General features: G+C 37.3%; 1 protein-coding gene across 4 annotated transcripts in view; it reads left to right on the forward strand.

Moving 5' to 3' along the window:
- The window catches only part of LOC129275123 (protein AF-10-like), a 31,571-nt gene that overhangs the window by 14,277 nt on the left and 2,560 nt on the right, over positions 1 to 14,734 (forward strand). The window contains exons 7-14 of one of the 4 annotated variants that reach the window (XM_054911906.2): positions 438 to 1,581; positions 2,089 to 2,194; positions 2,723 to 2,814; positions 3,704 to 4,002; positions 4,697 to 5,147; positions 6,018 to 6,180; positions 7,078 to 7,246; positions 8,129 to 8,332. In XM_054911906.2, the coding sequence (XP_054767881.2) occupies positions 438 to 1,581; positions 2,089 to 2,194; positions 2,723 to 2,814; positions 3,704 to 4,002; positions 4,697 to 5,147; positions 6,018 to 6,180; positions 7,078 to 7,246; positions 8,129 to 8,332 (2,628 nt within the window). The remainder of the gene's footprint in view (positions 1 to 437; positions 1,582 to 2,088; positions 2,195 to 2,722; positions 2,815 to 3,703; positions 4,003 to 4,696; positions 5,148 to 6,017; positions 6,181 to 7,077; positions 7,247 to 8,128; positions 8,333 to 14,734) is intronic. The other 3 variants (XM_054911907.2, XM_054911908.2, XM_064108763.1) reach the window with 3 other exon arrangements.

Here is a 14,734-nt window from a genome sequence, read left to right on the forward strand (position 1 = left end):
ATGATAAGGGATGGATGTATATAAATAGTGCTTTTCATTAACCTTATAACTAGAGTACATAGCCTGATTTAGATTAAAAAATTGTGTATTTTGGGGCTTGACTCTACCTCTTCCCCAATGCCTAATGTAAGTGACATCATATATATTAACTTTTCTGTTTACATGCCATATATTTCACATATGCTATGTGAGCAATTTCAGTAGTACATGATAAGGGAGATGTTTGTCATAATTTCATTACATTTTTTTTACCATTTGGTGAAATGATGATTATTTTGGTTAAAAAAATGTCCTGTATTTGAAACCATTTTAGGGACTATTTCCTTCTAATCAATGCCATAATTAAAAGAAGTCTCTATGAAGAGACCTAGTTGATAATTGAAATGCCAACCATGATTTGTAGCATATGTTTCTGATGCAATCTACCTTTGTTACAGAAGAAAGACAAAGATATCAAGACGATACCACCCTTCAGACCTTTCGGAGCAAACTACACACCAGAGAAAGACAAATCTCTCAATGACAGACCTTCAGATAAGACAAAGGCGGATCTCAAGGAGAGGCATCGCACCAAATCAGAAAGGAAAGCCAGAACATTCGAAGTATGCGCTGTCTATAACGCCAAAGACAATAACGAGAGCAGCGCAAACCAGGCTGGTGGTAATTCGACGGGTCACAGCGCCAAGTTTACGAATGCAAATTTCACAGAGACAACAATAGTCCCTTCAACGTCAATATCGGAAGAGACGACAACTAATGCAAGTGGGGGTGATAGTTCACTCATCCTTAAGTTCAGACGGAATACAGTAAGTTCTGGAAATGGACAGAAGAGTAAGAAGGATGGTAAGGGTAAAGGGAGCGGCACTGACTCTGGGCAAGGGGTCACTGCTATGGAGGAACAATGCGGTGAAGCGGTTGAAGCGAACTCAGTAACCGAGGAGAGGACTCAATCCCCTACTCCATCGGTCGACAATGCACCTGCAAATAACAAAAGCTCCAAAAGTCGAAAAGCAGCTTCACGGGAACCATCGCGCACCCCGACTCCTTCGTCCGTTTCGACCACGCCGTTGGTGATAACGGAAACGGTGATGGTCAAAGACTTGCCTCCAGCCGTTGAACCAGAGACACCGGTGGCTGATACTGACAGTGCTACGCCAATCAGCAGCAGCTCAACTTCCGCTGCACCTGGTAGCACTAGCACCATGGTAGATGTAGAAAAGGTCAGCTCTCCCTCGACCTCCCCAGCTCCTGACGTGAAAAGCATCGATGTCAAGAAGCCGATCATCGAGGAGGATCGCAAAGACAAGACGACGATCCTCGGAAGCGGTAGCGAAAAGCATGAGAAGAAGAAGCACAGGAGACAAAGTAAGGAATCTAAAAGCTCCAGGAGTCATAGAGAACACTCTGGGGATGATGATTATGGCAGTAAAAAGCGTAGGAGAACAAGTGGTTCATCGTTGGGGAATACGCTATCAAGAGATATGGGTCTGTACTCGTTTGGACAGAGAGGTATTATGTCACAGGGCTTGTCGTCCGTGGGTGATGCATCACCAAGCACAAAGAGTGCCACACCCAACCCTGGTTAGTTAAACCCTCTTATTCTATAATATATCCAATCCACTAATATATATTTTACATCTATATGGAGATTCAGTAGGTTTATTGCTCTAGTTATCCTACTATCATCTGCATTCTGTCGATATTGAAAATATGGCTATGCTTCATAAAATATACAATATACGATATCTATGCAAATTCATTTAATTTATTGAATGGGATATTTCTCAGAGCAGATTTTTTTGAAAGAATTATTAGGAATTGGCATGCGGTTGGGTGGGAGGGTAGTCCCGTGCAAATTTTTCATAAATCAAACTACATGTACTTCTAAAAATATCTAGGCTAAAGTATTGCCATGGTAATGGCATTTGCTAATAAATCAGGGAAAAATCTTCCATAGTAAACTATTTTCTCACTTATAATGACATTTTAAGGTATCTTTATTGCTGGTTCTTGTTAATGGAGATTCACTTGTGGGTTGAAACAAGATGTTGGAATGATAGACCTGTGTGTTTTATTGTGTTTATTTAGATGAATTAGCGATCCATGATGTGTTTAGTACTGCTAACCAGAGTGGGCTTCTTATTGGACCACCTAGACCAGGAGCTAGTAGACAAAGCCAACACAATTCAACTGGGTAAGATCAATGCAGGAAAATAATCTTTGTATTCTCTTCTTTATTTTGCTAATATCATTTATTCTGAATTACTGTGTGGGGGTTAATTTCAATTTGTTTGGTTACTTGTACGCAGATTTCATAATGAAAGTGTGCTTAGAAAGTTGCAAAAATAAATGCTAAATCAATGAGTAATGAGTGTAAATTAAAGTGTATTTATTTTACTCAAAGTTTGCTTAAAGTTCTTGTTGATCATCGGTCCTTTAGCCCTAAAAAGCAAGGCAATTTGGACCAATTTTACAGTGGGGGGGGGGGGGGGGGGGGGGGTAATGTTACATATACATTAAGATCTGAGCTGTCAACTATAATAGCAGGGCCTGCTGGGAGAACAGTTTTTGGAACTGAAGTGGCTACCCTGGGTAAATATGCCATTATTATTATTATAACTGCCTTTGTAATGAAAATCTCCATGCACGTTTTCAGTAGTATAATGTTTGCCAGCGTTGTATAGAATGCCAATATTATTCTTGTTTGAATATGTTCTTTCAGATCTACCATGCCTGCTACCATGGAGCAGTTACTTGAAAGACAGTGGGATCAAAGCTCTGAATTCTTAATGCAGCAGTCATCACATCTCGATAGTGAGTAGCCTTTAATCTACTTGGATATCTGTATAATACCTGTATGTGAGTTTCATAGTACATTCCCTACCAGTATTCATCATCACGCTAGGCCAACTTATTCTTAAGGGCTGACAACTTTTTCCTGTATAAAGGAATGATGAATCTCAAGCACAGAAGAATAAGGATTTTTCATTAGAACTACTGGTAACAGCGGGGAAAACCGTAATTAATTATAAATATTGTTGATCTTAATGTTGTCGAACAATCTTCCATGATTGATACGAACAAGTAACATCACAATAAGGTTGCATCTGGCATGCTTGTATTTAATATGAAGAACACACAAATTTTCAACATCTTTGATTGTAAGCTAGTAATACAGATATAGGTATTTTCAAACTCATTTCTGTATATCTGAATTTGATTGAATGTATATTCATTGTTTGAATTGCTTAGCAATGAAATAAACTACACAACCGGCCAACATCACAATTTTTACTTCTGTACCAATTACATACCTTCAGCAAAAATATTTTTAAAACCATTATCATTGAAATTACTTAAGTTGATATATATGTCTAATTCAAATGTCAGATGCTGGTTTTAAGTGCAATGTTTGGTACGTTATAAATTCATAAGTATATTATAGTCAGTGGTGGATCCAGTGCGGGGGGGGGGGGGGGGCACAGGGGCACAGACCCAAAGGACCTTTCTTTTTTTTGACTTGTCAAAAAAAAATTTACAGGAAAATGCACCCCCTATTTGAGCAATGAATTTTTTTTGTTTGGGGGGGGGGGGGTACTTTTCTATCTGAAATTTACCCCCTTTTCCTTGCAAACCCTAGATCCACCCCTGAAGTATTTTGTTATGAGTCGCTTCAGTGATGTTGTACTTCTCTTCCCTGCAGTTGCATCCCTACTATCTTGCCTACATCAGCTACGTCAAGAGAACCTCCGTCTAGAGCAGCACATCAGTAGCTTGGTACAGCGTCGCGATCACCTCCTTGCTGTCAATGCCCGTCTCTCACTGCCCCTAACCCAGGGAGGTTCCATCGCCAATGCCATGGGGCTAGGAGGACTGGGAGCCGGAGGAGTGGGAGCAGGTGGAGTGGGAGCTGGAGGGGACAATAGCCCAGGATCAGCGGGCAGTGGTTCCAACACGAGGAGTCCGAGATTTAACAATGTCCTGCATAACGCCCAGGGGCAGGTCGGTGGATTTAGTAGTATTTGCCGATGTTGCGGATGTTACCTACATGTATACCCAATCACTGAATACTGATATCGTTTGTCATCTGCCTAATGGCTCCTTTATTTTAACGATCACATTATCAGTTGAGTTGGCTAAAAGTGATTGGTGTTTCAAAACAAAGTATTACATCTCCCATTTGAGGTGGCTTTGGGTTATGATTAATTTGATCCCAATTTTAATTACCTTTTATTTGAAGGGTTATCAAGATGATTTTAGTGTTTTTTTGTATATGAAATACAGCATGACCATTTTAATAAAAAGTAAAAAAAAACTATTGAAGAAATTACAGAAAGTTGTGGTTCCTGTTTTTTAAAAATTTATTTAATTTTGTGGCGACTTATCAGTTGAACTCACAAAATATTGTGATAAAGTTCAACTACAGTTTTAAATGAAATCCATCACTATGCCTTAAAATCAGGTAGAGTTGGCTCAACATTGGTATGCATGTATTATTTTCAAAATTTACTGTCCAGAAAAATGAGCCCCTCATCCCCTAAAAAAGGAAGAAAAAGGAAAATTATTAAAACCAAACCAATTTGTTTTCTTATTGTGGAGATGTCAGTTTCAATGATTTGATCCATGTTTCAGGATTTTGATTTGATACTGTATTAATCTGTAATGTACCCTTTGTTAAATTATTTCTTTTATACAGGATTTGATGAGTAGTTACGGCAGCAGCCACAGTTTGAACCAATCCCTTAACCAATCATCTATCAGCCTTGGCGGCAGTCCTGCACATGCTCAGTCACTCAGCCAATCACCGAGCTCCTCATTCAACCAATCGCATCCGCAATCTTCATTGACCAATCACATCGCTCAGCTGACGTCGACACCAGTCAGCCTCAACCACTCCTCCGGAGGGGTGTCCATGTCTTTGACGACGACCACCACGGCGACCACAACCACTACCAGTAGCAGTAGTTCCCTCGGGGTATGTCTGTCTGGGGCTAGGTTACCGTCGGGTCTCCCGGTGGGGCATCCGATGAGTAGTGAAGCTAATGTGATGTCGACAGCTCAGCATCTTCATCCCGGTCATGGAGTCAGATCCTCTCCCAGCAGCCATCTCATCAATGTCAACCATAGCAGATCAAGTCCTGTTCCAGGTATGATACTTGTTTCACTCAGTTACAATGATATTTTGCACATCAATAAGCTGATCTCTTCAAACTTCACCTCCTGAATGATGACGATGACCTGATGATGATGACGATTGTGATTGTGATGGTGGTGGTGGTGGTGGTGGTAATGATGATGATGATGATAATGATGATGAAGATGAGTATGATTAACATGAAGGTAGTGACGGCGGCGGCGTCGGTGATGGCTAGGTTGATGATGATGATGGAAGTGGTGGTGGTGGTGGTGGTGATGATGGTGGTGGTGGTGGTGGTGATGATGGTGGTGGTGGTGATGATAATGATGATGATGGTAGAGATGGTGATGATGACGAGGGTGGTGATGGTGATGATGATGATGGTAGTGATGGTTATGATGATGATGATGATGAGGGTGGTAATGGAGTATAATCCAAATGTAAGTAGTCCCCTGTATATTAGAGTTTATTTTGAGGAAATTAAGAAATACTAAAGGATTTTTGGTTTGTCAAATGAGTACATTACATTTTTCCATTAATTTCAGCCACTTATGGGTGGAAAATTTCAAAATATAGATTATGCACAGTATGTGCTCATGTATAAGCAACAATGTCCTGTGTTTGATTTAACTTGGCCAAGCTTTAGACTTGGGCTCTGATTTGATATTCATTCAGTTTAGGAAATAATAATTAGACCACTGTACTACTAAGCTTCCATCCGGTTCAGTCCAATAATTATTTCCCAAGCTGCATACTAAAATATGCTTTGTTATGGTAATTCTCCCAAGTGTGGGGCGAGTAGTCCAGCACCTTCATAATAAAACTGACAGACATATGCAATCTTGATGGTATTGTGATTATTAATGGTATCTTGAAATAGGGAGGACAACACCCAGTAGAGGGCAGCAGAGCCATGGGGGAGGAGGAGTGGGCAGGTCTAAGGGTTCCGGAGGGAGGATGGCAAGTGGGGCAGGAGTCCGATCATCACCAGGAACATCAGGAAGCATATCAGCAGGAACTCCTGTATCAAGACCAACAGATGGGTAAGACCCTCTTCATCTGAGTTGTTTTCTGTTTTCTAAAGTGCTTATTCCATGCTCTTAACTCAAAGAGTTAACTCTTTGCCTGCTTTGTTCGACTTAGAGTAACATACATGTACAACGTACTGCCAACTTTGACTCAAGTCACATTTCATTCACACTACACATAAAGTGCATTAACTCTATTATGCATACGCAATAGTGAGGCATGCATCACGTACGATGCACACACAAAGCATTTCTTTATAAAACAACAATGAAAAATTATTGTGAGTTGAATTAGAATATTACGTGCAAAACCCCTCCTAAGGTTGCATTCTAAATTGATGTGGTGCAGGAGTGATTATATCCATGGTGGGCAAAGAGTTAAAATTACATTCGGTGACCTGTTAATTACATATGGAAGGGCAATTGAAAATGGTGAAAATCTTAGAAAAGCGTAAGTTTCCATGCAAACTATGCTTGGGAAACATAATTTCAAACCCAGTGAGCATGTTTGATTGTTGGATTTTTCAATCATGCAAAGTTTCGTTTCATAGGATTTTGCTTCATTTTTATGATTTTCACTTTATTTTGGTTAATTTATTTATTTTTTGCCTAGAGAATTCTGTTTTCTGTAAAATCCTGTGAAGTCTGTGTTCTGAGAAAAAACTCATTTCACAAAATTTGCTTTTTTTTTTTCATGGGATGTCAGTGTAGTTAAAAAAAAGTTTGTATTTTTGAGGGCTACTTTTTACAACCTACTGCGTAAAGCTGCATTGGGTGAGCTTTAACATTGCAGTGAATGGCGATTTCCTGGGCTCTCTTTAATTTTCAAGGGATCTTGTGAGCATTTAGGGGTTGAAGTTGCCCCCAAGCCCTTGCATGATTGTTTTTTCCCTTGCTCTGTTGTTTGCTTAGGTCTGGTGATGGCATCAGGGAGAAGCAAGGGTCAGGAGTGAAGGATAGTGGGTCATCCTTATCGTCATCATCGGGAGGGCATGGGATGGGCATGTACCACACCACCCCTCATCAACAGCAGCAGCAGCAGCAGCATATGGGTGTCAACCATGGAAGGCATCTAACACCAGTAAGTAGTGTTTGACCCAAGGGGTGCGAACGGACAAGCACTGTGCGTTGTCTCTCTTTGACTATGTTATACATGTAAAATGGCTTGTCTTCAAATATACATTTTGTGATAACTATTACTAATACAGAGGATAAATTAGCTTATGATTATATTTTTTTGAGAAACAATTTTTTTTGGAGAGGAAAGGTACATGTTTTGCTACTTGGTGACGTAATTATTGGGATACGAATACTGAGTAGTGAATTAGCTTGTTATAATTCAAATGGGCCCATATTACAAGACTATACATCTGAGAATGCTGCATTATAGGTAATTAACAGGGCCAGATTTGAGTATTAGAGGACTTCAGGTGGGGCTATTAATTCTGCTTGTATGTCCTTTAAAGTAGAACTCTGAGCTATAATAATATCTGATATTATAAATTGAGTAAAATTTATTGAGCAAAACAATTAAATTTGATTAATATCTGATAACAGATAACAGCGTTTTTGAATTTTAAAATGAAGTTATCCGTATTGAATAATTTTTTTTCATTCTTGGAGGACAAAATTTGAATAGATATAATTTGTATAACAAAATACAAAAGAATAAGTGGGAATATAGCAGCAGCTTACTCATTGCATATTCATGATGACATGCAAAAAATTGTTTCACTAAAATAATGCAAAACTTTAAATATCAAAACTTTAATATTCCTTGTCTGATTTTGATGATTTCCTACATATTGGTCGGGCACCTGTCGACCAATCGGTTCCACTGGGACCTTACTTAAAATATGATAAATCACTTCACAAAGTTTGAAGAAAAATAAGAGAGAGTCCTGGTTTCCCTCGTTTCTGGGATGGACTGTGTAAAAGATGATGCATTATGTGTTTAAAACAGGAGCAGCAGCATCTCGTCTATCAGATGATGCATTCCACATCTTCCAAGTCTCAGCATCATCTTCACCATCAGGCAGGAGGAGGAGGAGGCGGGGCTTCTCAACGCCATCAAGGCTCTGCCCCTCCTCCCCCATCAACCTCAACACCTTCAACCTGCCCTCCCAATGGGGATGTTACCAGGGCTCATGTCCCGCCCCCATCAAAGGTTAGCCAATGGGAATGATTTTGCTTCACTATCCGTTAAACACCCTGTGTTGTATCAAATGCCATAGCATGTCATTATCATCCATCTGATTTTTAGTCTTAACGTTGTGAGTGGTTTGTGTGCCCCTATTTGTTGCTGCATTTTGTTGGATATGCAGAAAATCTGAAGACAGGCGCTTGAGATACAGAATTATATTTCTTTCTGCTTTCTCAGCTGAGGTGTGATGTCCTTACTGATTTATTTTCTGAGCACTGTTGCAGTGTAGCTAAAACAGGGAGAAAACAAGTAGCTTGAAAAAAAAAATCTTAACCAGAGCTGCCAAGTAGTACAGATTTTCTGTATTAAGTACTGAAAAATGATAAGAATACTGATGGTTTGATGCAAAATACTGATTTCTAAAGTTCCAGTGTTATGTGTCGTCTTATGGTATTTCTTTGAAAATACTGATTTCCTTACCAAAATACTGATTTTCAGCTTTAAAAATACTGAAATCTTATTCAGGTTGGCAGCTCTGCTTAACATGTTTTAAAGCAAGAGCTGGTATTTAGACAAAATGATACTTTGTAAGAGTAAAAAGCTTTAGTTGTAATTAAATTTAATGCAGGCTAATCTTGATTGCTGTTATTCAAATGAAATTCTTGTGATTTCCAGCAGCGAAGTTCGTTATAAACCATGAAATAGCAAGCATATCGTCTGCGGTCATCCGAACCGTCGTATCACACATACGAAGGTGCAAACCCATTTCAGAGAAAATCTACTTCAAAGTGTACTATAATTTTCACACTTAGTTTCCCAGCCTTACAACATATTCATTGCTAGAAAATTACATGGTTGGAAAGACCAAGACAATTGCTTGACATTGGTATCCTTATTTTTAAATAAAACCAAGAATCAGAGAAAATATCGCAAAAGAGCTCCATGCTTGTAATTTTGGTTTGAGCAGTTTAGATTTCCAGTGTACAAAAACACCATAGGGGATACAACAACCCTGACCGTGATTTCAATGCGGTCAGTCAAAACATTGTATTGCTTATCACGTGCAAAGTCAATGCAGTGCCGATACGACGGTTTTGCTGACTGCGCGCATTGAAATTGTGGTCAGTAAAAACGTTTTATCGCTCTGCTACAGTACACGTTTCCAATGGGATTCGTGCATTTTATTTAAAATTTGTATGGCATTGCGGTGAAAATCCCCTCATTCAGTAATGAATAGAATAGAATAGGATTTTCTGCAAAAATCTCAAAAAAGATTTTTTGACCAAAATTGACTGATACGACGGTTCGGATGAACGCGGACGATATTAAAACTAAGATCAGCTATTAGGAATGTGTGATGAAAAAACCTCAATAATATTAAAGTTGTATTTCATTGTCACTTCCTTCTTCCAGGATTTGAAACCTTTCTTTAGATGATTTTTCATTGTCATCTTGTGCATTTATCATTTTTTCTTATATATAAATAGATCATACTGCTGCTTTGTACCCATGCAATCATAATTAAAATCAATCCAAGTATTTTACTGAGTGATTTTTAATCATTTATTTGGCAGGAAACATTCAAAAGTCGTAATATGACAATTGTACTGTTGTTATATCATGAATGAAAATTATGTGGCAAATGACTCTGGTAAAAATTAGCAATTTCTAAGAAGGAGCAAAATTTGTATGAAAGTCCTGTATAAAGGTGATGGGTCTTTTTCCGAGCACTAACAGTATTGTAGGTCCCACATGTGCTTACATGTGTTGGCAATCTTCAATGGGCTGGCTTTAGATTTCTCTATTACATGTATATGAAATCTATTTTCCATGAAATTTACTCACTCTGAAGTCAGGTTTAACTACCACGGTCTAAACTCTGCAAAAATTATGGGGAACCAAAATTTAAAAATTCTGTTTATATTATGTTTTTCTTATGTTTACTGTGTTTCCTTTTGCTTTCATAATGAAAAATACTTCAGATACCATTCCCAGACAATTATGAACAATCTTGGTGTCATATGAGTTAATAAATGGAATGTGTACTGTTAGGGATTTGTGCTCCGATTGGCTCTCCATAGTTAAACCACAACTTTAAACCAGGGTTTAATTTAAACCCAAGTTCAGAATATGGGTCACTGCATGTAGGTTTACATAGATCTGCAATGATATAAATAACATTTTGAATTATTAAAGTGGCATTTTTCTATGTGTGATAATAATTAAAATTGAATTTAAAGACCTAAAAAATATTGTGTATTTATTACAGGCATGATATTCTTCAGACTAAAATGGGAATTCCGATTTTTTAATAATTTTTAATAATTTTTAAATTTTTTTTCAGTTTTTTTATTTTTTATTTTTACGTGAAATCCTTTGCCCAAGAACATTCTCATGCTGTGTTTAACTGCTTTTTAAACTCAAATGATAAAACTACATGCAGACTCACCTTGAAAAATCACTTTCAATTTCTTTTACTATGCAAGAGCTTGTAACCCTGACCGGGGCGCCTCGGACTTCGGCGGTGACTAGCGTCTAGCGACCCTTGGCTATTTTTCAGATTTTTTTTTTTCAGAGGGGAATGTCATGCCTGTTTTTACTTGCTATTAGTATTACACTGTGGTACTTGAGATTAGCTTTAATGTAAAGGACAAGGTCAGGGTTATGTCAAATGTTGAAGCGATGCAGTTCAAAGGCTTTAATCCGTTAGTAGCTCCATGAATTGATCAAGATGCACTGCACAGTTTGCGAAGGCATGTTTATGTCCTTTCAGACTTTATGATTTCATTGGTGTCTCTCTTATTTTTGTACCCCACATGTATCAAGATGCATGGTCTGTATGGTTTCTAGAAGCATGTCTTATTAAGTGGATAATGTTTTGATTTGTATTGTTGCATATACTGTACAGTATTCATGTTTATGAAGATTACTTGCATGTGATGTTATGGAGGTTATATTATCACTTATCCATATGATAATGTTTCTAGTTTGATGCAGTCAACTTATGTTGCCATGTACATGTAACATGTCCAATGTATACTCTATCTTTTTAACAAACACATTTCTATAAATCAAATCACATGTATGTACTACTTGTGCTTGCTGTTCATCAAAGCCGGGTGCACACTACACGATCTGTTGGCAATTCTAATTTCAGAAAACTAGCAATTCTAATTTTAGAAAACTAAGCATTCCAACCTGTAAAATCTTAATGCCCAAAGTTCCAAATCATGGTATGTATCCTCCAATTGAATTCCACGCTGAACATTGTGAACCTCCCTGTAGGAATAATAACAGATTGAATTCCAAACCATAGTGATGTCATTGCAATTTAGATATAAGGGCCCCGTCTTCAGAAGAGTTACGGTTGATCTGATCTACCTCAGATGTATGGAAATCCATCAGTGTCACATTTTTTCTACAGGAAATTTGCGCAATGTCCTTTGTAAACAAAGAGAAGCACCCTCACTTTGCAAGAAAGCAATGAATGTACGAATAAACAGCATATCTAGAAAATATTTTGAACAAACATGCATGTCAGATGTTGACATTGCTGGCTTTCCATAGTTGTGGTTGATTGGATAAATCACAACTCTTTGTAAGACGGGCTCAGGTGCGATTGAAGCTAATTTGGACTTTTCTCCTACTACAAGGCTTTTTGTAAATCATGATTTTGATTTTAGTATGCATTAATGTGAAATTCAATTAAGATTTATAAGTATGAATTTGGAATGATTTTTTATATGCAAAATGATATTTCTCAATAACTAGGATTTAGTTGAATCGCATAGTGTGCGGCATGCTTTTTAGGTTTTAGGTTTTCGTTTCCTTGGTATCTTTGCAAAACTTACAAAATTAGTTCTGTCTTTCAATCTCCTGATAGGTTTTACAAGTGAAGTACATTTTTTTAAATGGTGGTAAAATATTGATTAAAGGTAGTTAACCTGTTGACTACTGAATTCTGTAATTCCATATACTTTCTACAGGGGCCACATGGCAATGGGTTAAAACCAGGGGTGGATCCAGGATTTTCCAAAAGGGGGACACATTTTTGTGAGGAAAAATTTGACAAGCAAAAAAAAAAAAAAGAAGGTTTTTAACCCAAAATAAGCACATTTCGTCCACGAAAACATTTGACAAGCAAAAAAAGGGCACACTTCTTTTTTAACAGCATTGTTACATTACAAATTTGAATTGTGCCTTTAAAAGGGGGGGGGGCATGGGCCATCTTTGCCCCCCCCCTGGATCCGCCAGTGGTTTAAACCATTTGCATCTTAAAAAAAAAAACCTCAAAGCAAATCCACCATTGTTCAGTATATGATCATATATCAGAATCAAAGCCTTTTGCTTTTCAACTCTCTTGTATTGAAGAAAAAAAGGGAATACCTGGATTTCTTGCACTATGTATTATTCTTCTGAGTCAAAATTGTCCTTTTGTGACTGAAATTTGACAAGCTAGCTTTTTAGTTACTCATTGATGTCCTGTACAATGAGGACCACATTTTCCATTTGTTAAACTACCATGGTAACAGTTCTCAGCAGCCAATCAAATTAAAGGATTTCATGGAAGTTAACCATAATGGGCCTGTGGTGTAGTAACTAGTTTTCTTGATGAGTTGCTCTAACTTTTCTACTTTTGTGCTGTCTAATATCAATATTTCTAAAAATTCATTTAATCATTGATTTATTATCTTTTTCTGTATGATAATTGGCACTATCATTCACAATTTCCGGTCTGATTTTATGACTTTATAAAAAGGCTTTTACATTTTAATTACCATATACTACATGTAGTATCATTTTAAGGCATTTTATTTCTTATGTTTTGGAACAGTAAATGATTGCAGCTTTTTATTACCACATTGCACAGGAAGCAAGTTTGTGTTTCATATAACTGTTCCTAAGTTATACAAAACTTAATGCACAACTGTTGGCCTACTAATTGAGTTACACCAATTTGTTTATTTCGTGTGTATTTCTTATAACCTAAGAATTGAATGTTGCCAAACTCATAACATTTGCAATCCAATGTTTCAACACCCATAATTCTAATCTGCTCTGCTTTTAATCGCAATTATTGGAATTTTATCTTGGAATGAGATTTCAATCTGCATTGATTGAATTTTTTAATTTGCATAGATTGGACTTTAATCTGCATAGATTGGATTTTCATTTGCATAGATTGGATTTTTGATCTACGTAGATTTGATTTTAATCTGTGTAGATTTAATCATAATGATTGAGAATCTGATTTGGCACCAAGACCAGGGCTGGTATTTAATTAGAAATATTGCTTTTATAAGTATTTACTTAGCATTTTACTTGGCTAAGCAAAATGCTTAACCCTAATTCTCCCGGGGGGGGGGGGGGCCATTATGGCCCCCCCCTCGACAATTTTCGCGATATATTTGCTGCGCAAAATTTTTTGACCTCGCCCCTCACTGACTTTTTACTTTCGAGTCTCGCGCAAATTTTGAGACCAAATTTGTGACGCCCAGGTACGCGGTTACGACATTACGCAACATTATGTAAGTGCATGTCAGACCCAAAATTGCTCATAAACGTGATTTCATGTACAAATCCAATGCAAATTGTGTATTTGGCCAAAATTCATAAATGTATCATTATTTCTACTTTTACTGATTAAACTTAATCAATTTTGCCTTTTTTATGATCAGAATTAAGTCTGGAACGATTTCCATCGAAAAAACAATAAAAAACAAAAAGTAAAAAAACAACGAAATACATAAGAAATTTAAAAAACAATAAAATACATAAGAAATCGTTCTTGGTACCAGAATTTTTTTCATTCACAATTGTTAGGAACGCTGTAAAGAATATTTTTACAAAAAAATAGCATCCTAGGAGCTTTATTTAGTGAATCAGAGCAAAAAGTATGATTTCATGAATAAATTAGCATAATTAATTCATATAAACTAAAAATATATGAATTTAGTGAAATTTACCTATGCAACTGCATAGATTACGTCATTCTCTACCATCATGCAAATTTTCGTTGTGATCGCGCAATCCACGGCTGAGATCTTAAGGGGGGGCCATAATGGCCCCCCCCCCCCCCCCGGGAATGACAAGAATCAAAATACCCCGGGAGATTGAGGGTTAAACTTGTTTTCAGATCACATCTAAGTATTTTACTTTATCAAGCAAAATGTAAGCAAAATACATACTAAAAACCTTTATGACGTCATAAAGTTTGAGCCAAATAATGCGCAACGTTCGTATCCATCTGTGCACAAAATGTATGATTGCGCGTATCACGTTTGTAAATTGCACGCAAGCCAGACTTAAGCCAGGTAGGCGGCTGACGTAGATTTAAGAAAAAATTCTTAGCCAAAAAATGTAATTGAATAAAAAAGATGGTTAAGTATTTTACTGAAGCAGAATACTGAGTAAAATACTTAATAT

The sequence above is a fragment of the Lytechinus pictus genome, chromosome 13, assembly GCF_037042905.1.
Source record: "Lytechinus pictus isolate F3 Inbred chromosome 13, Lp3.0, whole genome shotgun sequence".
NCBI lineage: Eukaryota > Metazoa > Echinodermata > Echinoidea > Temnopleuroida > Toxopneustidae > Lytechinus > Lytechinus pictus.